The sequence below is a fragment of the Lasioglossum baleicum genome, chromosome 14, assembly GCF_051020765.1.
Source record: "Lasioglossum baleicum chromosome 14, iyLasBale1, whole genome shotgun sequence".
In the NCBI taxonomy this organism is placed as follows: domain Eukaryota; kingdom Metazoa; phylum Arthropoda; class Insecta; order Hymenoptera; family Halictidae; genus Lasioglossum; species Lasioglossum baleicum.
The window spans coordinates 2,374,453-2,394,926 of record NC_134942.1 but is presented as its reverse complement, the minus strand read 5'-3'; the positions used below and the strand labels follow the sequence as shown (position 1 = coordinate 2,394,926).

The window sequence follows — 20,474 nt, the reverse complement described above, 5'->3', positions numbered from 1 at the left end:
AGGAGGAGGAGGAGGAAAATCGAAGGATAGTGGGTAACGGCAGTGGAGAAAAGAAGAAGAAGGAGGATCGAAGTAGGCCGGTGTGGTCTGCACAGCTTTCGGTATATTCGCTGGTGTTTTTACGCGTACGGCGTGGATCGATAGGTGTCCCGCGAGCTCGCTGGTCGAACGCCGTTCGTGCCGGCAAGGACGAGCTCGTTGCGACTAGAACGGTAAAGCATCGGGGTCGTCTGGGAACGAAAGGAGGAAGGTAATAAAGAAGTAAAGGAGGAAGGAAGAAAACGGCGAGCGATTTATGGGGGACTTTAGCGGGACGAGCCTGTTTTCGAGTTCCTTGTCGGCCACGACGAAATCGTCGATCGGTAGCAGCGCCAATAACGCCGTAACCGTGACGGCCTCGACGATGCAGGACGATCTTCTGATAGAGAAACAAGGTACCGGGAAGACCGCGCCGTTATCGCCGAGCAGCGGCTTGGACACCGTGGCCGGACAGGAGAAGGCGAAAGACGCGGTCGCGGTCGCGGTCGAGGTCGAGAGTATCGCTATAACGCCGACGACGCCCTCCTCCACCGAGAAGGACATTACGTGCAACACCGGCTCGACTCTTCAGGGCTTTTCCGATCCTGGCAGGGTGCCGAGTCTCTGGTCAGCCCCGGACGACGCCGGTCTTCACGCGTTACCGGTCAACGGATCTATCGGCGCGTTCCAAAATTTTCCGAGCACCGGGCCGACTGGGTTGTTCGCCACCACCGGTCCGGCCGTGTCGACGGGGGCTCGTCGCGCCATCACGGCTAGCCACAATTTTCCCCAACAACACGGGAACGCTGGAGCACCGGGGAACCGGCACGGCCTTCAGGTATCGTCCGCTCAGCATCAGCAGCAGGCTCAACAGCAGCAACAGCAAGCTCAGCAGCAACAGCAAGCTCAGCAGCAGCAACAACAACAACAACAGCAGCAGCAGCAGCAACAACAACAGCAGCAACAGCAGCAACAGCCACAACATCAACAGCAACAACCGCCACCGGCAACGTCGCATCCTGGTGTTTACCTTCCCGGGAAAGGTTACGCGGCTTGGTCCGGTGGTCCGCAAGCGCCTCAACAATGGGGCGCGGGACCACAAGCAGCAGCGGCCGCGGCCGCGGTCGCGAATCCAGGGCTCTCCCCGTGGAATCGTGGCAGATCGGTGCCGAATCTACCTCCTCTGCACTCGTCGTTGCACGCGGCTGCCGCGGTTGCCGCCGCCGCCGGACTCCAGGGGAGAAAGCCGAGCCCCACGTTCCCCGGACATCCGGGCCCGGCCGCTCATCCGTCTTGCATCAGCCCGGTCAAATTTCGAAGGAGCACCTCCTATCCTGGCAAAGGCAACATGTACCCGCCGCAACCGGCGCCCACCTTCGAGGTTACCGCTGCCGAGGACAGGGATTTGTTGCAGATGCCACCGTTTCAGCAGGTAAGTCGGCAAATTTCGTGCAGTCGACGCCGACCAGTCGACGCTTGCACCGTTGCGCGTTGCATGCTCCGCGTCTCGCGATGCCGATCAAATCGTTCCTCCTTCTTCTCGCGAACACGCGACAGCGTGGGTGTTTGTTTCTTTTAATCCGACGGTTCGTTATCGATCGTCGAGCATCGACCGCGCGTTAGGGCACGTTGCTAATCGTGCTAGCCCGTCGAAAAAGTATACACCACCGGTGGCTCGAACTTCCGCAGTTTCGCTCGTTCACGTACCTACTCGATGCCAGGTTATGCAACCGCTTCGAGTCTCGAATTTAAATTTAGACCGTACAACGGCTGTTTCGACGGTCGCGCGCCGCACAGTGGGAACTTTCGACCAAACTCGATTCAAAATCAAAGAACTCTCGATAGAAATGAGGTAGAGCGATGAAATTTTTTTAAAATTAAAGCTGAAACTTGGCAGAATCTGGGAAAAATAGGGAGATTATGGTACGAACGTTTTTTAACTTTGAGAAAATTCGTTAAACAGATAGAATTTCAAGAAAAGGTTTCTCCGTTACCACGCGCGGAAAAATTTTTTAAAATTTTTGCTATATATCATTTCCCGTAGATTTTTTCATGCTGATTTCAAATCTGGTCTCAAAATTTGTCTACAACCTCAGGATTTTGCAAGAAATCGATTTTTGTGAACAGAGCTAATGTAATCATTTTTGCGTTGAAATGATTTGATAACCCAGTTTGAAGGTATATTGTATTCTCATATATAAAACACAATAAAATTAAACATAATGCAGTATTTGAACGTTTATTTGAAGTATATCACTTGACGAATGATCAGCCGAAGTATCGCTGCGATTTTAGCTGGCACTTCTTGTAGGCTATGTGTGACTGTAATGTAATTTAAATTAGATATCTATTTTCCGTGATTATATTTTCATTTACGCAGGAAGTAAGGTAAGTATTTAATCTTTTTAACTTACTTCTCATCAACGAATTCTTTAACTTCTGGTGATACCTTATTCTTATTTTTATCACCAGAAGTTAAAGAATTCGTTGATGAGAAGTAAGTTAAAAAGATTAAATACTTATGATTACTTAACGATTACATTAGCTCTGTTCACAAAAATCAGATTTGAAATCAGCGTGAAAAAATCTACGGGAAATGATATATAGCACGTTAAAAAAAAATTTTCCGCGCGTGGTAACGGAGAAACCACAGTTTCTTGAAATTGTGAAAGTTCAACGAATTTTCTCAAGGTTAAAAAACGTTCGTACCATAATCTCCCTATTTTTCCCACATTCTGCAAAGTTTCAGCTTTAATTAAAAAAAAATTTCATCGCTCTACTTCATTTCCACCGAAAGTTCTTTGATTTTGAATCGAGTTATCGACCATCGTTTCTCTAAAAGTTTAGATGACTCGCGTTGTTGGTATTGATTGTTCCTCACCCAAATGCTTGGGTAACGTCACAGCGTATACACGGGAACGCTAGTTCGCAGATGGACGAGCTCGCGGCCGTTCTCCCGCGACGATGCTCCTGCCAAAAAATCGCGAACCGAGAGAGACCCATCGCGGAACGCAGGAGTATACTGCTCGACGCGTATGGACGAACAAGGATCCGCTCGTAGATATTTTCCAGTTGCTACGAGCGCGTCGTTCTACATACTCGGAATCGAGAAGAATAGGAGAAGCTTCTCCGATACTTGTTTAGTTGCCGAGGCTGACCCAATTCCGCTGGTACGCGGCAGAGTCCGAACAGCGTACGGTCGAAGCAGAAGTTTAAGCTCAGCTATTTTAGCTACCTGTCGAAAATAGACCTGCATACTGTCCTAGAGAAATGGCGGATTTTCTTGCGCGAACTGGCGCCCTTCGCGAAGTTTTCTCCGTTTCCTACGATCCCTATCGCTGGAATAGACTTCGGCTGCGTTGGGTCATTGGCGTCGACTGTGGATAGATGGTCGGGTCCGTATCAAATCGAGTCGAAATGGAATGGTCGTGCAAAACGCGGTTATAGATACTCGCGTTCTTTTCTTGACACGCGCAAGGCTACTCGTGTGTATTTGCATACATCGTAACGATCGACGCGCGGTGACGCGAAGTGACGGTATGCATCGTGTCGCATAGCGTTCCGCTGTTTTCCTCGAGACCGTAACTCTCGCAAAATTCCTTCCGACGCAACGACGAAAGGTGTATCGGGTATTCGTGAGAATGTTTTCTTAGTCTTAAGCGCGCCTGGACGCAGTGTTTTGCGATTTATACTGCACTTGTCGTAGCTTCCTCCTGTGCATCTGGACGGACAAGTTTGCATTCGTGAGGAATGGAGCGTGAGAGGTCCCAGGATCGCAAAACGCTGCGTCCAGATGCGTTTAGGAGATCCCACGGAAGACTCCCTCGGAGGACTCGCATGGACGTCGTCGAATAATGTCGCCGAATCGTTAGCGAATCGTGGGCGCGAAACTAGGTCGAAAGCTATGGTTCCTCGCCGAATGAGGAAATAAGTCGACGATCGATTTCGATATCTCGGAACGAAGTTCTGAAGTTCGTGAATTTCGCAAAGTTGGGGAAAGAACGCGCATCTCGACCAAAGAGCACGAGAGAAAACTAGCGGGGAGGGAACGAGGGAAAGAAGCCTGACCATTCAGCTTGCCTTTGCGTTTCTCTTGCCCCGTTTCCCTCCCGCTAGTTCTCTCTCGCGCTCTCGACAGTATCCGGGAAACGTTGACCGCCGTTTTCGTTGCAAGAATCGCGGTGGATTAGCACGAATCTACGACGAGGACGACGAAACCCAACTGAACTCGCGCGTTTCCGATACGCGTAGGTACATACTTTTTTAGCTGGTAAACAGCATGGTAGCCGAGCGAAGACATACACGAACTCCATGTCCGATAACTCGGTCGGTCGTCGTTCACCTTGGAGACGAATCGGGGCACGTGCGAGCCGAGTCTTTCCGCCACTAGCCAAGTATACATAGTCGGTTGGCAGTCGACGCAAACCGATCGACTATTCGACGAGTCCGCGCGTTCACGCGCCTACGAGTCTACGCGTGCCTCTGCGCGTATTCTGCCTCGTACCGTTCGCCGTTCGATGCATCACGACGGACTCGTTTTTAGCGTAAAAATACATCGCGCGGTTGAGATTCTGCTAGACGACCAGCGTCTCGAGACACGCGAGAACCTAACCCAGACCCGTTATCGTCGTTCTACGCTGTTACGATTCCGTAGTATTTTTGGCGTTGAACGACGTAACGCGACGCTGGGCCACGCTAGGCGACGCGACATCGCACAGCAGAGCACAGCAACGCCAAAGCTCGGCTCGACTCGACTCGGTTCGGCGGCGCAACAACGCGTCACGCATCGAATGGACATGGACGGAATTGTAGGCGGTGTCGAAGTGGCATCTGGTATTTGAAAGCGAACCGATAGACGGTAGCGGGGAAAGCATGCGAGAAAATTGATAAAAGAGTGTAGATTAGTCGGTCGATCGGGCAACGGTCGTGTGTACCAGATACGAGGCGTGTGGTCCGAGGGTGGGCGTTATTAATAAAGAGGCGATAATCGGTTCTATCGAGGATCGAAAGGTAATGTAGATCGCGATAGCCGCGAAGATCGCGCGTTGCAACGCGGTGCACGAGGTCAGACGTCCGGCTCGGGCCAGCCCTGGCCAGCCCAGGCCAACCCAGGCTAGCCTAGACCAGGCCAGAAGCGATAATTGCATCGCGCGGTGGTCTGCTAGCGTGGCATAAATTTGTCCTTGAGATAGGCACGATGCGGAAAAAAAACCGTTTGCGTCGCGTGTTTCGTATTCGTCACGGTCGAACGTTTCCAAGTCCGAGTCAACTTTTACGTCCTACTAATTCGACGTCCGAAGAACGCGGAATATCTGGATGTTAACCCAATTCGGGATCCCTCCTGTTCGAATTGGGAACTGCGCCGGTGCAGAGTGACCCGGCACGAGGTTTATAGGTCAGTCCGGTTTCGTGCGGTATAGATTTTTCGTCCAGGTCTCGTCGCCTCGCTTGCTCGCTCGCTCGCGCTGCGCAACATTCTCGAAACCCGTCGCCCCCGTCAATCCTCCCATGATTTTTCATCCCTTCTCATGTTCCAGCGTATCTTCTACCAACTTAGAACGGTGCAGAAATATATTATTATGTGAAACGCGTAAAAACAAAGACATCCGATAATCGTCCTAATTCGCTTAGTAAGCGTAACAAGATGAAAACCGTGCGCTATCATTCGCTGTAACCTGACCGACCCGATAGACGATATATCTTCTTCTTCGAATTATTTTTGCCTGTGAGGGCAAATGGTTTGTTTAAGTTTGTATAAGATGCCCGCGAGATCCGCCTCCACCCGCCATCATCCTTCATGCTCGCGTTCGTCCTTTTTTTTCTCCCTCTCTCTCTCTCTCTCTCTCTCTCTCTCTCTCTCTCTGTCTCTCTCTCTTTCCCCCTCTTGCGACGCTCGTGGCACGCGTGCCACGATTCGGGAAAAACGAGGTTGTCGTGAAAACCGACACCGCGCGACAGCCTGGTCGATGAGTCTGCATTATCTTTTGGCAACGCCAGCGACATCGAAGTGTCGCGTCGCGGCAGCGTCGACCGTCATCGATCCCACCGAAAGCGTACGCGGCCCTGTTCGACAGCGAGCAGTACGTTTGCGCGTAAGCAACGCTAGATCGAAGAGAGCGCGACAACGAGCGTATACCCTCGCGATAGGCCCTGTCGAACGATACCGTGTCGCTACCGCATCGCGTCGCGTCGCAAAGTTAAACGGTGGCGAGAATTCAGGGATACGCGTTCGCCGATGTTCCGGTACCGCGTTTCCCACCCCATCTCAATCCTCTGCATTTCGTTCCACCGGTCTTTTCGCTGTCTCCTCCCCTCTGTGTCTCCCTGCATGCCGGGTTCTCTCCCACTGCTCCCTCGCCTATCCCGGCGAGGTCTCGCTCGCACCGACGTTGACCCAGTTCGCGTTGGCTGGCTCTCTGGAATCGTTTCTTCCGCACTCGCCTCGAGATTCAGGTTACGTCGTGCCGTCCCGGTCTCTACGCTCGATTTCCACAACCCCCTCGGCCTCGCCGCGCCTTGCCTCGCCTTGCCTCGCCGTGTCATGCAATGCCGTACGCGTTGCCTCGCCAACGGAACGGAACCGTTCGAGACCAAGCTCGTTTCGATTCCACGATCGACCGGTACGATTTTTCCGCCGCGTCAGCGACATGCGCGACAGCGCATTTTTCCTCGGAACGCTTTCGCAACGTCTACCTCGAAGAGCGTCGGCTCGAGCAATTTGACGTTTGTCCGGGTACGTTATCTATCGATGGAGGCCCTGAGGAACGGGATTCGTCGCGGAATACCCGCATGACCGAAGGGGGTGGGGGGTCAAAACGGTCTGATGCGATGACCCGGGCTGCAAGACGGTGGCCGACGTTTACAAAAACACGCATAGAACGCGTCGCGGACCTAGGAATACGTGCTAATGAAACAACCAAGGATGAATGCACGCTCGAATGCGTGCGGGGAACATCTCGCTGATCGGGCTCGCAAAAAACCCCTTTTACGATTGTTTTCTTCTACCCGGGTGAAAGAGCCTTCTCCCTCTAACGCACCAACGGCACCCACCCCGCCGCACGGTGTCTCCTATTTATTTCGACGAAGACGTTCCGCGAAGACTCGTCGCTCGGACGAGGGGTGCCCATCGTGGTCCGTGCGCGATGCGTGATGCGCCATGCACCGCTTGCACCCCGGTACTCGAGTCAAGGGATTCTACCGTGGTGGAATTCGCTGCTCGAACGATACCACTGTTTTTTACGAGCTGTAAACTTTGGAACTGGGCCAATCCCCGCGCGGCCTCATGCTTCGCCACCGTATAGCGCAGAATCCCGGGTCATCGACGCTCTACCCCACCGAGTGCCCTCTTCAGCGATGTTGGACGACGGGTCCTCCTACGGATCTCGATCATCGTTTCGACGCTGCACCCGTACGACTCGACTCGATGCTTTGCGATCGCGGCCGAATCGGAGATCGATATCGAGCAATCAATCTGCTGTGCTGCTCCGCTCCCTGCGGCAAACTCGCAAAGATGCGGAGTAGCAGGATCACGAGAAATGGGACCGGAGAATGCGGGTAGAGCAAAAGATAAGGTCGAGAGCCCGGGGCCTACCGAGGCGACTGGAGTGCGCACGGTTGCGACAAATTCGCATTGGAGCAGCTTGCACAGAGGTCTCGGCTGTCGACGCCCTGGCGCTGCTTCCTGGTTTCCCTATATTGATTTTCTAGCGTGACTCCAGCTAGACGGAAACCAAGCGGCGCAACGAGAGGGAGAGAAATCGTTGTCCCGTGGTTGCGCTCGCACATGGATGCGCGTGCCTATACGGATATCCTCCGACCAAGTGCTCGCGGTCGTGTCACGCTTGCGCCAAGGACCGCGCAAGCGCCAACTGTCCTGTCCCTGTCCCTGCGTCTGTGCATCCATTGCGCCTTCGCCTTCGCCTTCGCCCACCTTCGCCTTTGCCAAGTCCGACAAGGGAACATGTTCAGATGCGAAAATCCGATTTTGATGAAACTTATGTGAGCTATATGGTTCTTGGAAAAATATTTGACACGTGTTTTTATATTTTCTTATATTTGCCACAGTCGGCTAATAGACAGTTGGCGCGCCGGGCCGACTGTGGTAACTCGCATCTAGGTCGCGCTCTGATTGGTCGGTGTTTTTCATTAATAACTCGTAAACAAAGCCGCGGATAACATATTCTTGCAAACGAAAATGTCCCTTGAAATGGTCTCGGGAACCACCCGCTTTCGGGAAGTTCACGAATTTTCGGACACCCTGTATATGGTTTTGACTCCCAACTTTAAGGGCTGTTTTCACCCCTTCAAAGTGGATGGTTGCCGATAAAAAAAACACGTGTCAAATATTTTTCGAAGAACTATACCTCACATAAGTTTTATCAAAATCGGATTTTCGCATCTGAACATGTTCCCTTGCGAGTCTAAAAGTCTGACTCGAGGTGGGGTTTCGAGGGCCCGTGCTCCGGTGAAGGATGGAAAAGCGCGTTTTAGTTTTGCGAAAACCAAAATCGGGCAAAGGCTCGCCGTCTTTACACCTCCGTCCGCAATGGGGTCGCATTTTTAACGCATCTTGTTTTTCGCTCTTCTATCTTTCCATCTATCCAGCCATCCATTCCGCCTACCACGTCTATCGGTAGTCATCGAGCATATGCGTGAATCACTCCGCAGAGAACGATGATACGGACTCGGTTGCGATTGGCACCGCGCTACAAAGTAGTCGAGAACGAGGAATAGTCGGTCTCATCGTTTTGCGTTTCGATCAACCAGAATCGCGAGCATAATCGTCGTAGAAATTGGAACTGACCGAATCGTTCGGAACTCCTGCTCCGGTTTCGCAGTCTGTTTTGCTCGAAACTTCGGAAAGACAGAAAAAGCCGATCGCCAAACATACCGGCGCGGCGATGACTATAGCGTCGGACTCACGCTCAGAACGATGCCCACGGCGCGACGGCATCGCCGCGCAGTCTTTTAGCGGTCTGTTCTACGCGTTGCCATTGTCCCTTGGATCTACTTTTAAGAAACACGGGCAAAGCTAGGAGACCAAATCGTTTGGAGACTCTACGAACGTGCGAACGCTCGAAACTCGTCCGATCGATGTGTACCGCCTTGCGGTCTCTTTCTCTCTCTCTCTTTGTTTCCCTCCCACTCCTCTTTTCCCCCCTATGCCGTTTATTTCTTACAGGTACACATACGCACACACCGAGAATTGTTGCAAGTGTGTACGTGTCCTCGATTACTTTTGAATCGGCTTACACAATGTCAAAGTTAAATATATCAAACGGTGTTCAGCCTTCGCCACGGTTCGTCGAAAGCTGCCCCTTCTTTCCGTCGGTGTTTCGCGGTGATTGTCTTTTGCTGGATCGACTTTCTCGAAATCCGTAGAAGACGCCGCGCCGCGCCGCGCCGTCTCGATATAATTAGTTTCCATCTTCGTCGGGATATTTGAAAATTGACGGTACGATGTTTTTGCAGGATCGAATGACGGCCAATGGAAACTCTCCGCTGGATAGCATGAGGACGTTGGAGCATTACTTGAGCGACATCATGAGGAGCGGTGCCACGGACACACCGGAACACGTGAAAGGTAAGCGCCGACGAAGAGATGTTCAAAAGATGTTCGACGTTTCTTACCGTTAAGCTCGTTAAATACACTCGCAGTGCACGAGATCGACGCGACGATGCTCTGCAACCTGTATAGCCGAGGGTGTATCGTTGCGCGCGTAGCTTCTCAGATTTCCTTTTCTATGCAAACAAATTTTCATCGTGTCGGATGTCGGATGTCGGATGTCGGATAGGTAGGCCGAAAGAACGTTGCGTCCGTGCGACGGAACCGAGGGAAGGCCAAACCGACGAACCACTCGAGAGCCTGCTTGGCTCTCGTCGGCAGTCGGCACCCTAGTCCACTCGACGCGACTTTGCCGTTCGCTCTACCCGATCTGTCCGCTAGCTGCAAATTCCTGGCGACTGCGTCAAGTTCGCGCGGGCCCTCCTCGTGGACGATAAAGACGGAGATGAAGATGGAAGACGCACGGCGCAGAGACACGTCATGGCAGGTGGAATCTTGCCCTCTCTCGTACGGATCCCTCGCCTTCTTTTCCGCGTCCACTCACCGAGCTGTCTACGAGCTTCGGAAACTCTCAGACGAACGTTCTCGCGCTCGCCGTCAAGGGCAAGGGTGGTTGCGCGAGGAGCCCTCTTCTTTCTGGTGCTTGTCCCTGTCGAAGCTGCGGGCGCCTGTGTCGAACGGAACGGAGGACAGAGGACAGAGGATGCAGAATGGAGAATGAAGGGTGGAGGATGGAGAATAGAGAATAGAAGACATGGGACACGGAGGATAGAGAACACAGGATAGGAGATAGAGGATAAGAGAACAGATGATAGAGAACAGAAGATGAAAGACAGGTGACGAAAGCTAGAGCATAGACGACAGGGGACAGAGCACAGAGGGCAGAGGAGCAAGAGGGCGAAGGGGTTCAACGGAATTGGAGAAAATTCAGGATTCGAGATATTTGACTCGTCGCGGAATCTCATCGTTACATTCAGATCCTGCACGTTCCCGAAGTTCCATTACCGGAACAACGATCCAGCATAGAAGACAAATTGCATTCGGATAGATCACGATCGCGTTTCCGGTGAGAAATCTTAGCGGTAGCTCTCTGGAGAATCGAGTATCGATCATCCAGCATCGAGCATTCGAGAGAAAAAAGTTGGAGGCCGCGGGGGCGACAAGTAGTAGGGTCGAGGATACGCGATATAGGAACGGTATATTGTATCGGGAACGAGCCTTTATTCGAGAACAAAAACTACTCTCGAGGCATTGTAAGGTTCCGGCGAGTGGGCGTGCAGGCCGCTGCGCCATCTTCGGAAGTGACGGCGTGGCACTTTAAGCCGCGCTAGTAGGTCGAGTCTCGTCGAATTCGAGAGTAACAGCACGACGCGACGCGACGTGGCGACGACGTAGCCGCGACAGGGATATGTCTCTCTTCCAATCGGGCTTTCTGCGGGTCCGAACGGGTCCGCTGATCTCGGCGTACTTCCGCTCCGAATTGTGCGCAGCGCTTTTCGAATTTCACTCGGAGAAGCGACCAAGAAGACCGAAACGGAAATACACGCGTCCCGGTCAAAAGTACTAAAGGCTGCGCTACGACCAATTCGGCGTCCTTGAACGACGCAGCCTTTGCGATCGCATTCTTCGACCTATATCGCTCGAACGCGTGTCATGTAATCGGTAATGCCGACGGGATTCGCGGAGGGTGGTTTCAACGTCGCACTCGAGCCACCTAGGGTTTCATTGGATCGTACTTTCTCCCCCTCGCCTCGTTACGTTTCCATCGCCTCCGATCCCCTCGCGATTCTGCGCGTGCACATGTATACATACACATGTACATATAATAAATACGTACATGCACATGTACCCGTACGCGCGACAGACGTAATTGGAAAGCTGAATGGACAAAGAGAGTATATAGCAGCCGCGTAAATACGGGAACGTTACGGGGTGGTGCGAGATATCCGACCTCGAAAGGATTGCACGGAAACGAATGGTATGTATTTCCCTTTCCCGCGCGCCGTCGACGGAGAGCCTCGCCGTTTGCCTTTTCGTTCGGAAACCCGCGGCCGCGGCAAACAGGTTGCTGCCGTAACCAGGTATTACGCTAGGGTCTGGAACGACGTTGATCGTGAATCGTAGATAGCGTTTCGAAAAATAAAGGTAACGTCCGATAAGGAGAAACCGTGCAAACACCGAGCGATAACGTGCGATTAGACTAAGAATAGAATTTGAAACGCGCAGGGCGTAGGCGAGCGCCGAAGCCTGAACGAACCTAGCGTACCGAAAAACTATCTAGTATCTCGAACGCGACCGCCTTTGCAAACAGGTTGCGTTTTCAATTAGACCACGTTTCAAAAACTTCCTTCGTCGAGTTGTTCCAGCAAAGATAGGCCGATCCAGGACGTGATCAAGGACGAATGCTCTCATTCTAACTCTCCGGCGATGTTTCTGGGGCAATGAACAACGCGCAGCACGCATACAACGTGTACACAACGCATTCAACGCGTAAATACAACGGACACAATGTTCACAACGCATTCGAAGAAAATCAACTTGACCGCGCGCCGACCTGAGCAAACGAATCGTTCGAATACCGACCGAGTTCGTGCGCCGTTCGACATCGCGACGCGCAATTCGCCGACCAGAAAAGATGTATGCTGCCACCTCTGGGTCGCCTCGCAAAGAAACCGTTGGTTCCGCAGGCAACGTGGAGGAGCGTGCACGCGCTGCAGAGCAGAGATCAGAATTGGAATCGGAATCGGAATCGGAACCGAAATCATAAGTGTAAACGCGCTCGAATTCGAATGACGAATGAAGGTGGAGGTAACGAATTCGGTGACGATTCTCGAAATCTTAGAGGACACTACTTGGAGGATATCGGAGGGTCCTACTTGTAGGGTACTGCCCTCGTACCGTGACAATGCAGCGGTGAACGGACCCTCGCGAAAACAACAGACTCGAAGGTAGCCTTGCAAAATGGCACAAGAGCTTATTTGGATTCGATCGAGATTGGCTGGCTGCCTATTGACCAACTGCCACCGTCGTCGCATTGCAGTAATCTGCTGCGTCGTCGACCACGCGGATTCGAAAGAAAAAAAAAATGATTCGACGATTTAAATTCCACTTTCTGCGTTATCTCTCCGTTATCTCTTCGTTATCTCTTCGTTATCTGTTGATCGAGCAATTCGATTGCGTTTCGGATTGCTCGTGTTTCGGAGCTGGTCCGACAACGACGCGACGCGATTCTCGACCTCGAACGATGCTCCATCGGTTGTTTTCTCGACTCGATGGTCAAATTATAAATAAACGTTCGTCGGCATCCAGGCTACCCTTTGTATCTCCCGGGCCGTGCCATTAGCAACGTATGTTTAAGCCGGGTACGCAGCCAGTCGACGAAACAAAGCTCCGCAAATATCCAGGGGGACAAAAGGCTTACGTCAAAGAATAAAAAAGGGTAAAAGGGTGAAAGAGCGAGAGTGGATGAAAGCGCTCGGCAGACGAACGAGCGCACCAGCTATGTATATCTATAACTGCGCCGGGCGATGCGACGCTGTGCAAGAGGAGACACGCACCATGCGATTCGCGCCGAAACGCTGAAACGTAGGGACACACCTCAGCTTGGCCTTGCGCTTGAAACTTGACAAGGTCGGTTGATCCATCGACGTCGCTTTCTCGATGCCTCGCCGAGCCATACTTTCGATTTTCCTCCTCTCTTCGAGACTCGTTTCGAAAAACGAAAAGCGAATCGTCCGATCGTGCCGAGCACAACAACGCAACGTTGTTCCCGCTTCGATAGGAAAGCGTCGCGTCGTCGCGACTCGTTCACGATTAGTTCGGGAAACCGCAAGTCTCGACGAAGAATGACGATCGTCGGGATCGTCGGCCGATGTTGGGCGTTCCGTGTTTTTCCTTCGCGTCTCTTTGCGCTTCTTCTTGGTAAACCTACGAAGCCGAACGACAATCGCAGAAGCCTCGCGTGTATTTAATAAGCGTAACGGATCGGACATAAGTTGGAGATGAACGGGGTGAAGAAGACGCGCGCGGTACCCTTGCGACGAACGGTAAACACGCCACGGTGGAAGATAACACGGGAACAAACTGAAGGAGAGACAGTAGTAGGTAAGAGGGAAGAAGCGGATGGCAAGATAAGATTCCTCGGGGTGGTATCCACGGCATCTGTGTTCGTAAATTCGGGTCAGAGATATTTTCTCTCCTCGGAACCTCGCGAACGACGTCCCTACCGAAAGTGTCGCCACGCCCGAAAAACGTTGCGTCGAATTTTCTGCAGAATTAGAGTGCCGTAATCGACGACTTTCACTTTCGAGAACGAGAAACGATTTATTCCGAGATACGACGTCCGGCGTTGTGGTCGTGGTCGTCGGGGAATCAGATTTCCGTCGTCGCGTGTCGCTTCGAATTGCGACGTCCGTGGAAAATCTGACGATGCTAAAGGGGATCCCATCGAAAATCGCGCCGAACGATTAACGCTTTCGCGGTCGGTCGACGGCCGACATTGTTGGTTGCGTAACGGCGCTAAAAATAAAACGACTCTCGGAGAGGAATTCTCGGCTCGCAATTACCACGAGTTTCTCTCCATAGATTCAAACTGGAATCGAACCTGTTCCCATCATTGCCTCGGCGTGCTTTGGCTGCGCGTGTTCGGAGCACCGTCGTCGGCATAGGACGCGTGTTCCTTGTTCCGTTCCTTGCTTGTACTTGTTCCATGTTGTTCATCTGAATCTATGGCTCCTCTGGATTCCGATCTATTGTCAGCTACGAATCGTGGTATGTAATTGTGCTACAATAACACGAGCAATGTGGTAGGGAGAAATCTCAACCAACACAACCCAAGCCAGACCTAACTCTCAGATCGACATTGGATTCTTTCGTAATGGGACGCTACGAATCAGTGTAATTGCGTTTCAATGGAAGGAGCAATGTCGCGGCGAGGAATCGCCAACCAACGCAACCTAACAAGACCTAAGATCAACATTGATGGTACCCGTTGCTCGAGCACGGGATTCTTTCGTAGCGGGACGCGAGGGAGTGAACGCACTGCGGACGATGCATCATGCCACTGTACGCGTACATCGCTACAGCTGTTTCGGTAGTCAGCTGGTTCCTCACACGCGCGAGCGTTTCAGCGATGGCGCGGCGCAGCGCGGCGCAGCCACTACAAGACCACGCGGTCGCTACGCGATGCAAAAACTCTGCGAACGACCACCAGGGGGATCGAGACGGGAAAGCAGGATGGATTCGTTGGATTCGGACGGACGATCCCATCAGCGTAACTGCATAACAGCGTAAAGGCTGAGAGGGTAGAGGATCAGTACGCCGTCTATATTTAGGGCTTCTCGGGGTCTTTACTTCCGCTTATTTTAGGGAAGGGTCGCACGTTTCACTCCACGAGCGATCCTCGCGACCTCCAAACGATCCTCTCGCATATTCGATCCGCATGCCGCGACCGTAACCATAATCGTAATCGTAACCGGAATCGTGACTGTAACCCTAACCAGGTTTTCTCATCGGTGTTGCGCACATGGCCAGGTTCGTCTCGTCTCGTCTCGTCTCGTATTTGCAGGAATCGTTAACGACCAAAGGATTGATGGTTCTGTTCGCGCGAGCAATCGGCAGGCAAGCGTTACGAAATAACCGGACATGAATCCACGACGTTTCACCTTGCAGAAAGTTTACACATACACGCGGTACGCGGTGCACGGCATACTGTATGCGACGAGGACCGTTACGGGGATGATCCGCAACGTCTTCAAAATTAGGGAAACAAACGCGGTCGAACCGAGTTACAACGGTTGCGCCGCGCCGCGCTGTTCTTAATTCGGAACGTCAACACCTCTTCGAGCTCGTGTCACGGTACGTACCACTTTCGTGTCCCGAACCGAGCGATTGATAGGATTATCTGATTCGGCAGGGGAAACCCTATAATCCGCAGATCCATGTGCCCCTGAATCATCGTATCTTTTGTTATACAATTCGAGCTCGAGCGCATGATCTGCAAATCCGTATTTTGTGGCCAAAAGTCAATTTGTCAAGATCAAGATATCGAGAAAATTTTTCTTGCAACAGAGTAAGAACCCTTCATAGCTTCGAAATCCAGATATAACGTTCTGATGACGGAATAAAAAAATAGAAACGAATTCAACCAACTAGCATGAGATAATCTTTAACTTTGAAATAACGCTAAAATACTTACCTCTTTTTTGCCAAATATTTATTGGTGGTTTCAGACCATAGTGGACCGGTTCGGTCGCCAATAGCAGTGTCGGGCAAATTTTATTTTAAATATAATTAAATAATGAATAAACGTGTGATTTTAATTGGAAATAATAACTAAACTGTTTATTTAAATAAAAGTAATTTAAATAATTCCAAAAGTTATTTCTTCTTGGTTGGTCTTCTTTCTCTTTTGACGACTCATTTTTCGAACGTCCGACTAAAGAAGGAGGCGCCAACGTGAACGCGAAAAAACATTGCGACCGACTCTCACGGCCGGCGATTATGTAACGGGTGTGCCTCGCGACGACGTGGTATCGGGATCGGGAGGTGGATTCGTACCGCGAGAGCGCAACACCGAGAAAACGTGCTCGTCGCGAAGCGCGGTAATCGGACGGCTAGAAACCTTGGAGGTTGATTGACAGAGTCGATCCTACTCAAACCGACTCGAACCAAACCGTCTAACTTCTCCGGATTGTGACGATGTGTCCGCGACTTAGGGTAAAAAGCGAAATAGAAAAATTATTGCAAACTCTAACCTATAATGATATATGAATAGTATTTAAAGATGTCGTTCACTTCGTTTACTCTTGTGGTATCTAACAATCCTATATTTAAAAAATATGTATTGTTATCTTCCATTACTGAAGATACATTTGCAAATTTCTTTCGTCCACACATTATGTGTCATTAACACTGTTGAACTGTATTCCGATCTCCAACTAGACTTTTAAACTTTTGACACATTAGTATACCACTTTACACACTGTTCATTTTTATCTCAATTGAAAGCTGAAATCACAAGCCATACCATAGTAACCTCCTTCTTTTTCGGAGTCGGTTAAGAATTACAAAACATTTTTGTTTTGATAAAACATGGCCACCTTAATTTTTACAATGCCTCTATGTATTTTTGATTACGTATTATTGTAGCTAACGTCAAGACGAATCCAACAACCTACTTCACTACGCCTTTAAATCTTTTAAATAATGCTGAAACAGTTTGGACCCGCTAGATTAGTATTTTCGCCCACCGTGCACCGTTCCGACGATGTCCTCTCCGCTAGTATCCTTCGACGTACCCTTAGAAATCGGCGTCGTCCGGGGTAATATCGATCTGAACGTTTCCTCGCGAAGAGGAGGTAGCGGGTGAAAGATCTATGTATGTAGCGGCGTTGGCATCGCTCGCGCGGTTGCGCTCTCTCAAGCCACAGGCTCGCGAGCAAACAACCTTGAGCGTATTATCGAGTTCCTCGACGACGGCGTTGCGATACCGCTTTTTTGTTGCTCCGTCGTTTCACGGCCCGTTCGATACACGATAACCGATGCGCGGCGACGTAAATAGGAACGATCGTTGCTCTCCTGCGAACCGTTTCGCGATTTTTGCCGCTCAAGGAAGCCAAAGAGAGAAAAAGAGAGAGAACAAACTAATCGGTTTAGCGGGGCGTGCGTCGAATGAGGAGTAAGTGTGCATCGAATGCACGAGTCTGCATGAGTCTGCACGCGCGCAACGCATAGACTGTACGCCGCGCCGCTCCGTAGAGGATGCGAACACACGCGCGTTTTTGAGTCATCGCGTTTCAATGCCGAGCGAGCGAGCCGACCGAAGGATCGGTGACTCGACGACTCGACGGCTCGGTACCTAGCGAGCACGCGAGCACGTGCATACGCACGGACAAGCGTGCGCTCGATTTCCATTTTTAGCTTCGTCGCATTCTCTCGTTCTTCGCTGTCCTCTCTCTGTTTCTCCGATACGCACATGCGTCGAGTCTCTCCTTTTTCCACATTCATTCCTTCTCCTTCTCTGTCTCGTTGGTCCGCTCGGTTTTATCTTGGAACGGCTTCCCCCTCTCCTTTCCCGTTCCTTCTCCTCCCTCATCCGTTTTGACACGCACCCCACCCGAACCCCATGGCAACCACGAACCAGGAGACCACCACTCGAGCTGACTCGAGCTCAGACTCGTACAGCGGAACAAGCGCGCCTGGCCGAGTTTTCAGGATCATCGGGAAAAGGGATGCCACGGTCGTTATCGTTCTTCTCGTAAACTGTCTCGAAGCTGCAAATGAAATTGTTGTTGATTACGTATCGAGACGATACCGAGAGAAACCGGACACCTTCGGTTTTGGTGCAGAGCGCGTAGCACACGGGGGGACCAGCGATCGGTAGACGTCCCTGTCGCGCGCAGTTCCCCTTGCGTCCCACGTTCCACGTCCCACGTCCCGTCTGTTCGTCCCTGACGTTTCCTTTCGTTGTTGTCGTTGTCGAGGCGTCTTCGCCGAGCCTGAAGTTACGCGATCTCGCTCGTTCCGGGCAGCACGAGCGGATTCGAACGACTCGGTTCGGCGCCATCGATCCCCGTTGCGAACATTCTACATACCACGCTCGAGCTTGTCCATTTGGCGGCGCGAGTCGGCGAGCGACGCGCACACGTAAACACACGGGACGCATACACGCTAAGGTGTGCGCGGATAGCTCGGTCTCGCTCGCTATATCGGCCCCTCCAAGCTTGCCTAGCTGTGGTCGTACCCCGTACCGAGCCGAGCCGAGCTGAGTCGACTAGCCTCGCCTTGCCTCGCCTCGCCTCGCCTCGCCTCGTTGCCTGTTACCCCCTACCCCGTGGCCCCCACTCGCTCACAGAGCTCTCTACGTTCTCCGCTACCCGCAACCCGCAACCCGCTTCCTCCCACGCCTGGGGGCCGGGGACCATCGCGGAGCGGCCATTCCTCGAGCGAACTTCAAGGAGCGCGGATCGTATCTAGTGACGGCGTGTCGCGCAATCGCACTGGCAACCGTGACCGTAATCGCGAACGTAACCACGCCTTTTTTCGAAAACAAACAGCCGATCGTGCGGGCTCGCCATACGTTCGAAGGACCACAGTTTTACAATCGGTCGCGCCTGTCAATGATCCATACCCGACTATCCAGAGGGTGGAGAAACGCGAAAGGTGGAAGGTCGCGGTTGAGAAGTGCCTGATTGCCAACGAATCTTGTGTGTCGTGTTTCTTGTGACGGGCTGTGACCGATCTGTGACCGATCTGTGACCGAGCTGTGACCGGTTGCGACGGCCGTGCGCGGCCAGCCGTTCTCAACCGAGCTGTGCGACAACGCGGACCGTGAATCGTGAATCGTGAATATTGTGATACGCTCCGCGAACGGAGCGACAACAGCCGGAGTCAACAGTCGAGTTGGTCGGTTGCTTTGGCAACATCGACGATCGTTCGGAGCCAAGGTTCCGCGAAGAGGACAACCAAGCAGGAAGAAGCTTTATCCCGGAGGTTATCGGTGGACGTAACCGGTGGTGCTCTCGAGTCTCGCTCGCCGTACCGTTCCGGCTGTTCCAGATCGCGCGATGTGCTCGTTCGTATGCACGGTGTTGCGCATAAAATTAGAACCTGCGATGCTTTGATCGCCGTCATCGCCACCGCCTCCGCACTCGCGCTCGCAATCGTCTCTGCCGTCGTCGTGTCCCGTTGCGCACCGAGCGTACCGAGAAATAGAGCGTCGATCGACGAGGTGAGGTTCAAAGTGCGCGACTAACAGCGGTGCCGGTCGGTTCGACGGCGGACGGGTCCGTGCGAGAGGGAGAGCGAGAGAGCGGGAACGAGTTTGCGGGCAACGAGCTCTCCGAGCTCACGAGCACCGGGAACCCTTTGAAGGCCTTTACCTTCGTCCTCGAGTTTGCCGGTACACCACGTCCGCGTCCACGTCCAAGACGCGCGTACGCATCGAACGAACGCAGTGTGTCGTGTGTTAGTGGTTGATACCGCGAGAAGACCTCCCGGTGGGAAGATGTTCCGTGCTTACGGTGCTGCGCCGGCTGAGACACCTTCCACCGCCGACATCTACCCATGGCCTACCGCTTTCCTCAACAAAGGTGCCATTTCCTTCCTTGCTATTTCAACATTCTCATCGAAACCAAACGCAACCGCGCCTCCTCGAGTTTCGTTCAGAATTTCGTCGGTACACGGTGACGCAATCCCTCGCAGCCTCGCCGTTTTCGGCTCGAGCGAACAAGAAAGCGAGAGCGAGAGAGAGAGAGAGACGGAGTGAGTCAGCGCGTGTCGCGCCACGTGATCGCACCTCGCATAACCCTCGTCGTCTCTCTTGCACTCTTCCCACCGCGACACGCGCGCCCGAAAAAAATCGATACATACCACACGATTAGGCTCCCGATCCTGTTCGCTCGACAAATTCCGCGACGTGTGACACAACCGTTTCGCGTCTCGCCAAACGTTCCAGCCTGTCGTGTTACGCAATCTCTACACTCGCTGGGAGATCGACGGTCGAGGCCGGGCATACTATTCGGATAACAGTCGTGCAGCGGCAAAAAACATAGCTACCAGAAACAAAGCGATCCCCGAATCCCGGGCTCGGAAAGGGTCGCCAGTTTCCCGACTCGTTGGAACGTGCGATCGTGAACTCTCGTGAGTTCTCGCCAGAAGAAGCCCTTTAAATTTTAAAAGGTACCTTCCGCGGGTCAGGTGCCGAGCGCACCTGTTCCACGCTCCGGTCGAGCGGAGCACGCGCGCTCTACGCCGCGGATTCGAGTTTCCTGGATCCCAGCGCCGCGCCACAAGCATTCCTTTCTGTGTTCGATCTAATTGTTTACGCACCAATTTCCAATTTCATCGTGAGAACGAAAAAAGGTCAAAACAAAAGCTTTTGGTCCGTAGC

General features: G+C 52.3%; 2 protein-coding genes across 2 annotated transcripts in view; one reads left to right on the top strand and one right to left on the bottom strand.

Moving 5' to 3' along the window:
• Positions 1–16: 16 nt before the first annotated feature.
• Orb2 (cytoplasmic polyadenylation element-binding protein orb2) overlaps positions 17–20,474 on the top strand; it is a 47,935-nt gene continuing 27,477 nt past the window's right edge. Inside the window, exons 1-2 of the mRNA XM_076437913.1 lie at positions 17–1,450; positions 9,490–9,601. Of these exons, the coding sequence (XP_076294028.1) occupies positions 296–1,450; positions 9,490–9,601 (1,267 nt within the window). The 5' untranslated portion in view covers positions 17–295. The remainder of the gene's footprint in view (positions 1,451–9,489; positions 9,602–20,474) is intronic.
• Positions 12,215–20,331, bottom strand: LOC143215637 (uncharacterized). The gene is made up of 2 exons (XM_076437930.1): positions 17,915–20,331; positions 12,215–17,856 (listed from the first exon to the last, which is right to left on the bottom strand). The coding sequence occupies exons 1-2, from the start codon at positions 18,246–18,248 to the stop codon at positions 17,675–17,677; spliced, it is 516 nt and encodes a 171-aa protein (XP_076294045.1). The 5' UTR covers positions 18,249–20,331; the 3' UTR covers positions 12,215–17,674.

What these genes read in the sequence shown, in the direction of transcription:
- LOC143215637 (XM_076437930.1), bottom strand. Translation starts at nt 18,248, where the DNA reads ATGCGTCCCGTGTGTTTACGTGTGCGCGTCGCTCGCCGACTCGCGCCG. An exon ending in GCTCTGCACCAAAACCGAAG is followed by an intron (nt 17,857 to 17,914) that starts GTGTCCGGTTTC and finishes TTTCATTTGCAG; the next exon opens with CTTCGAGACAGTTTACGAGA.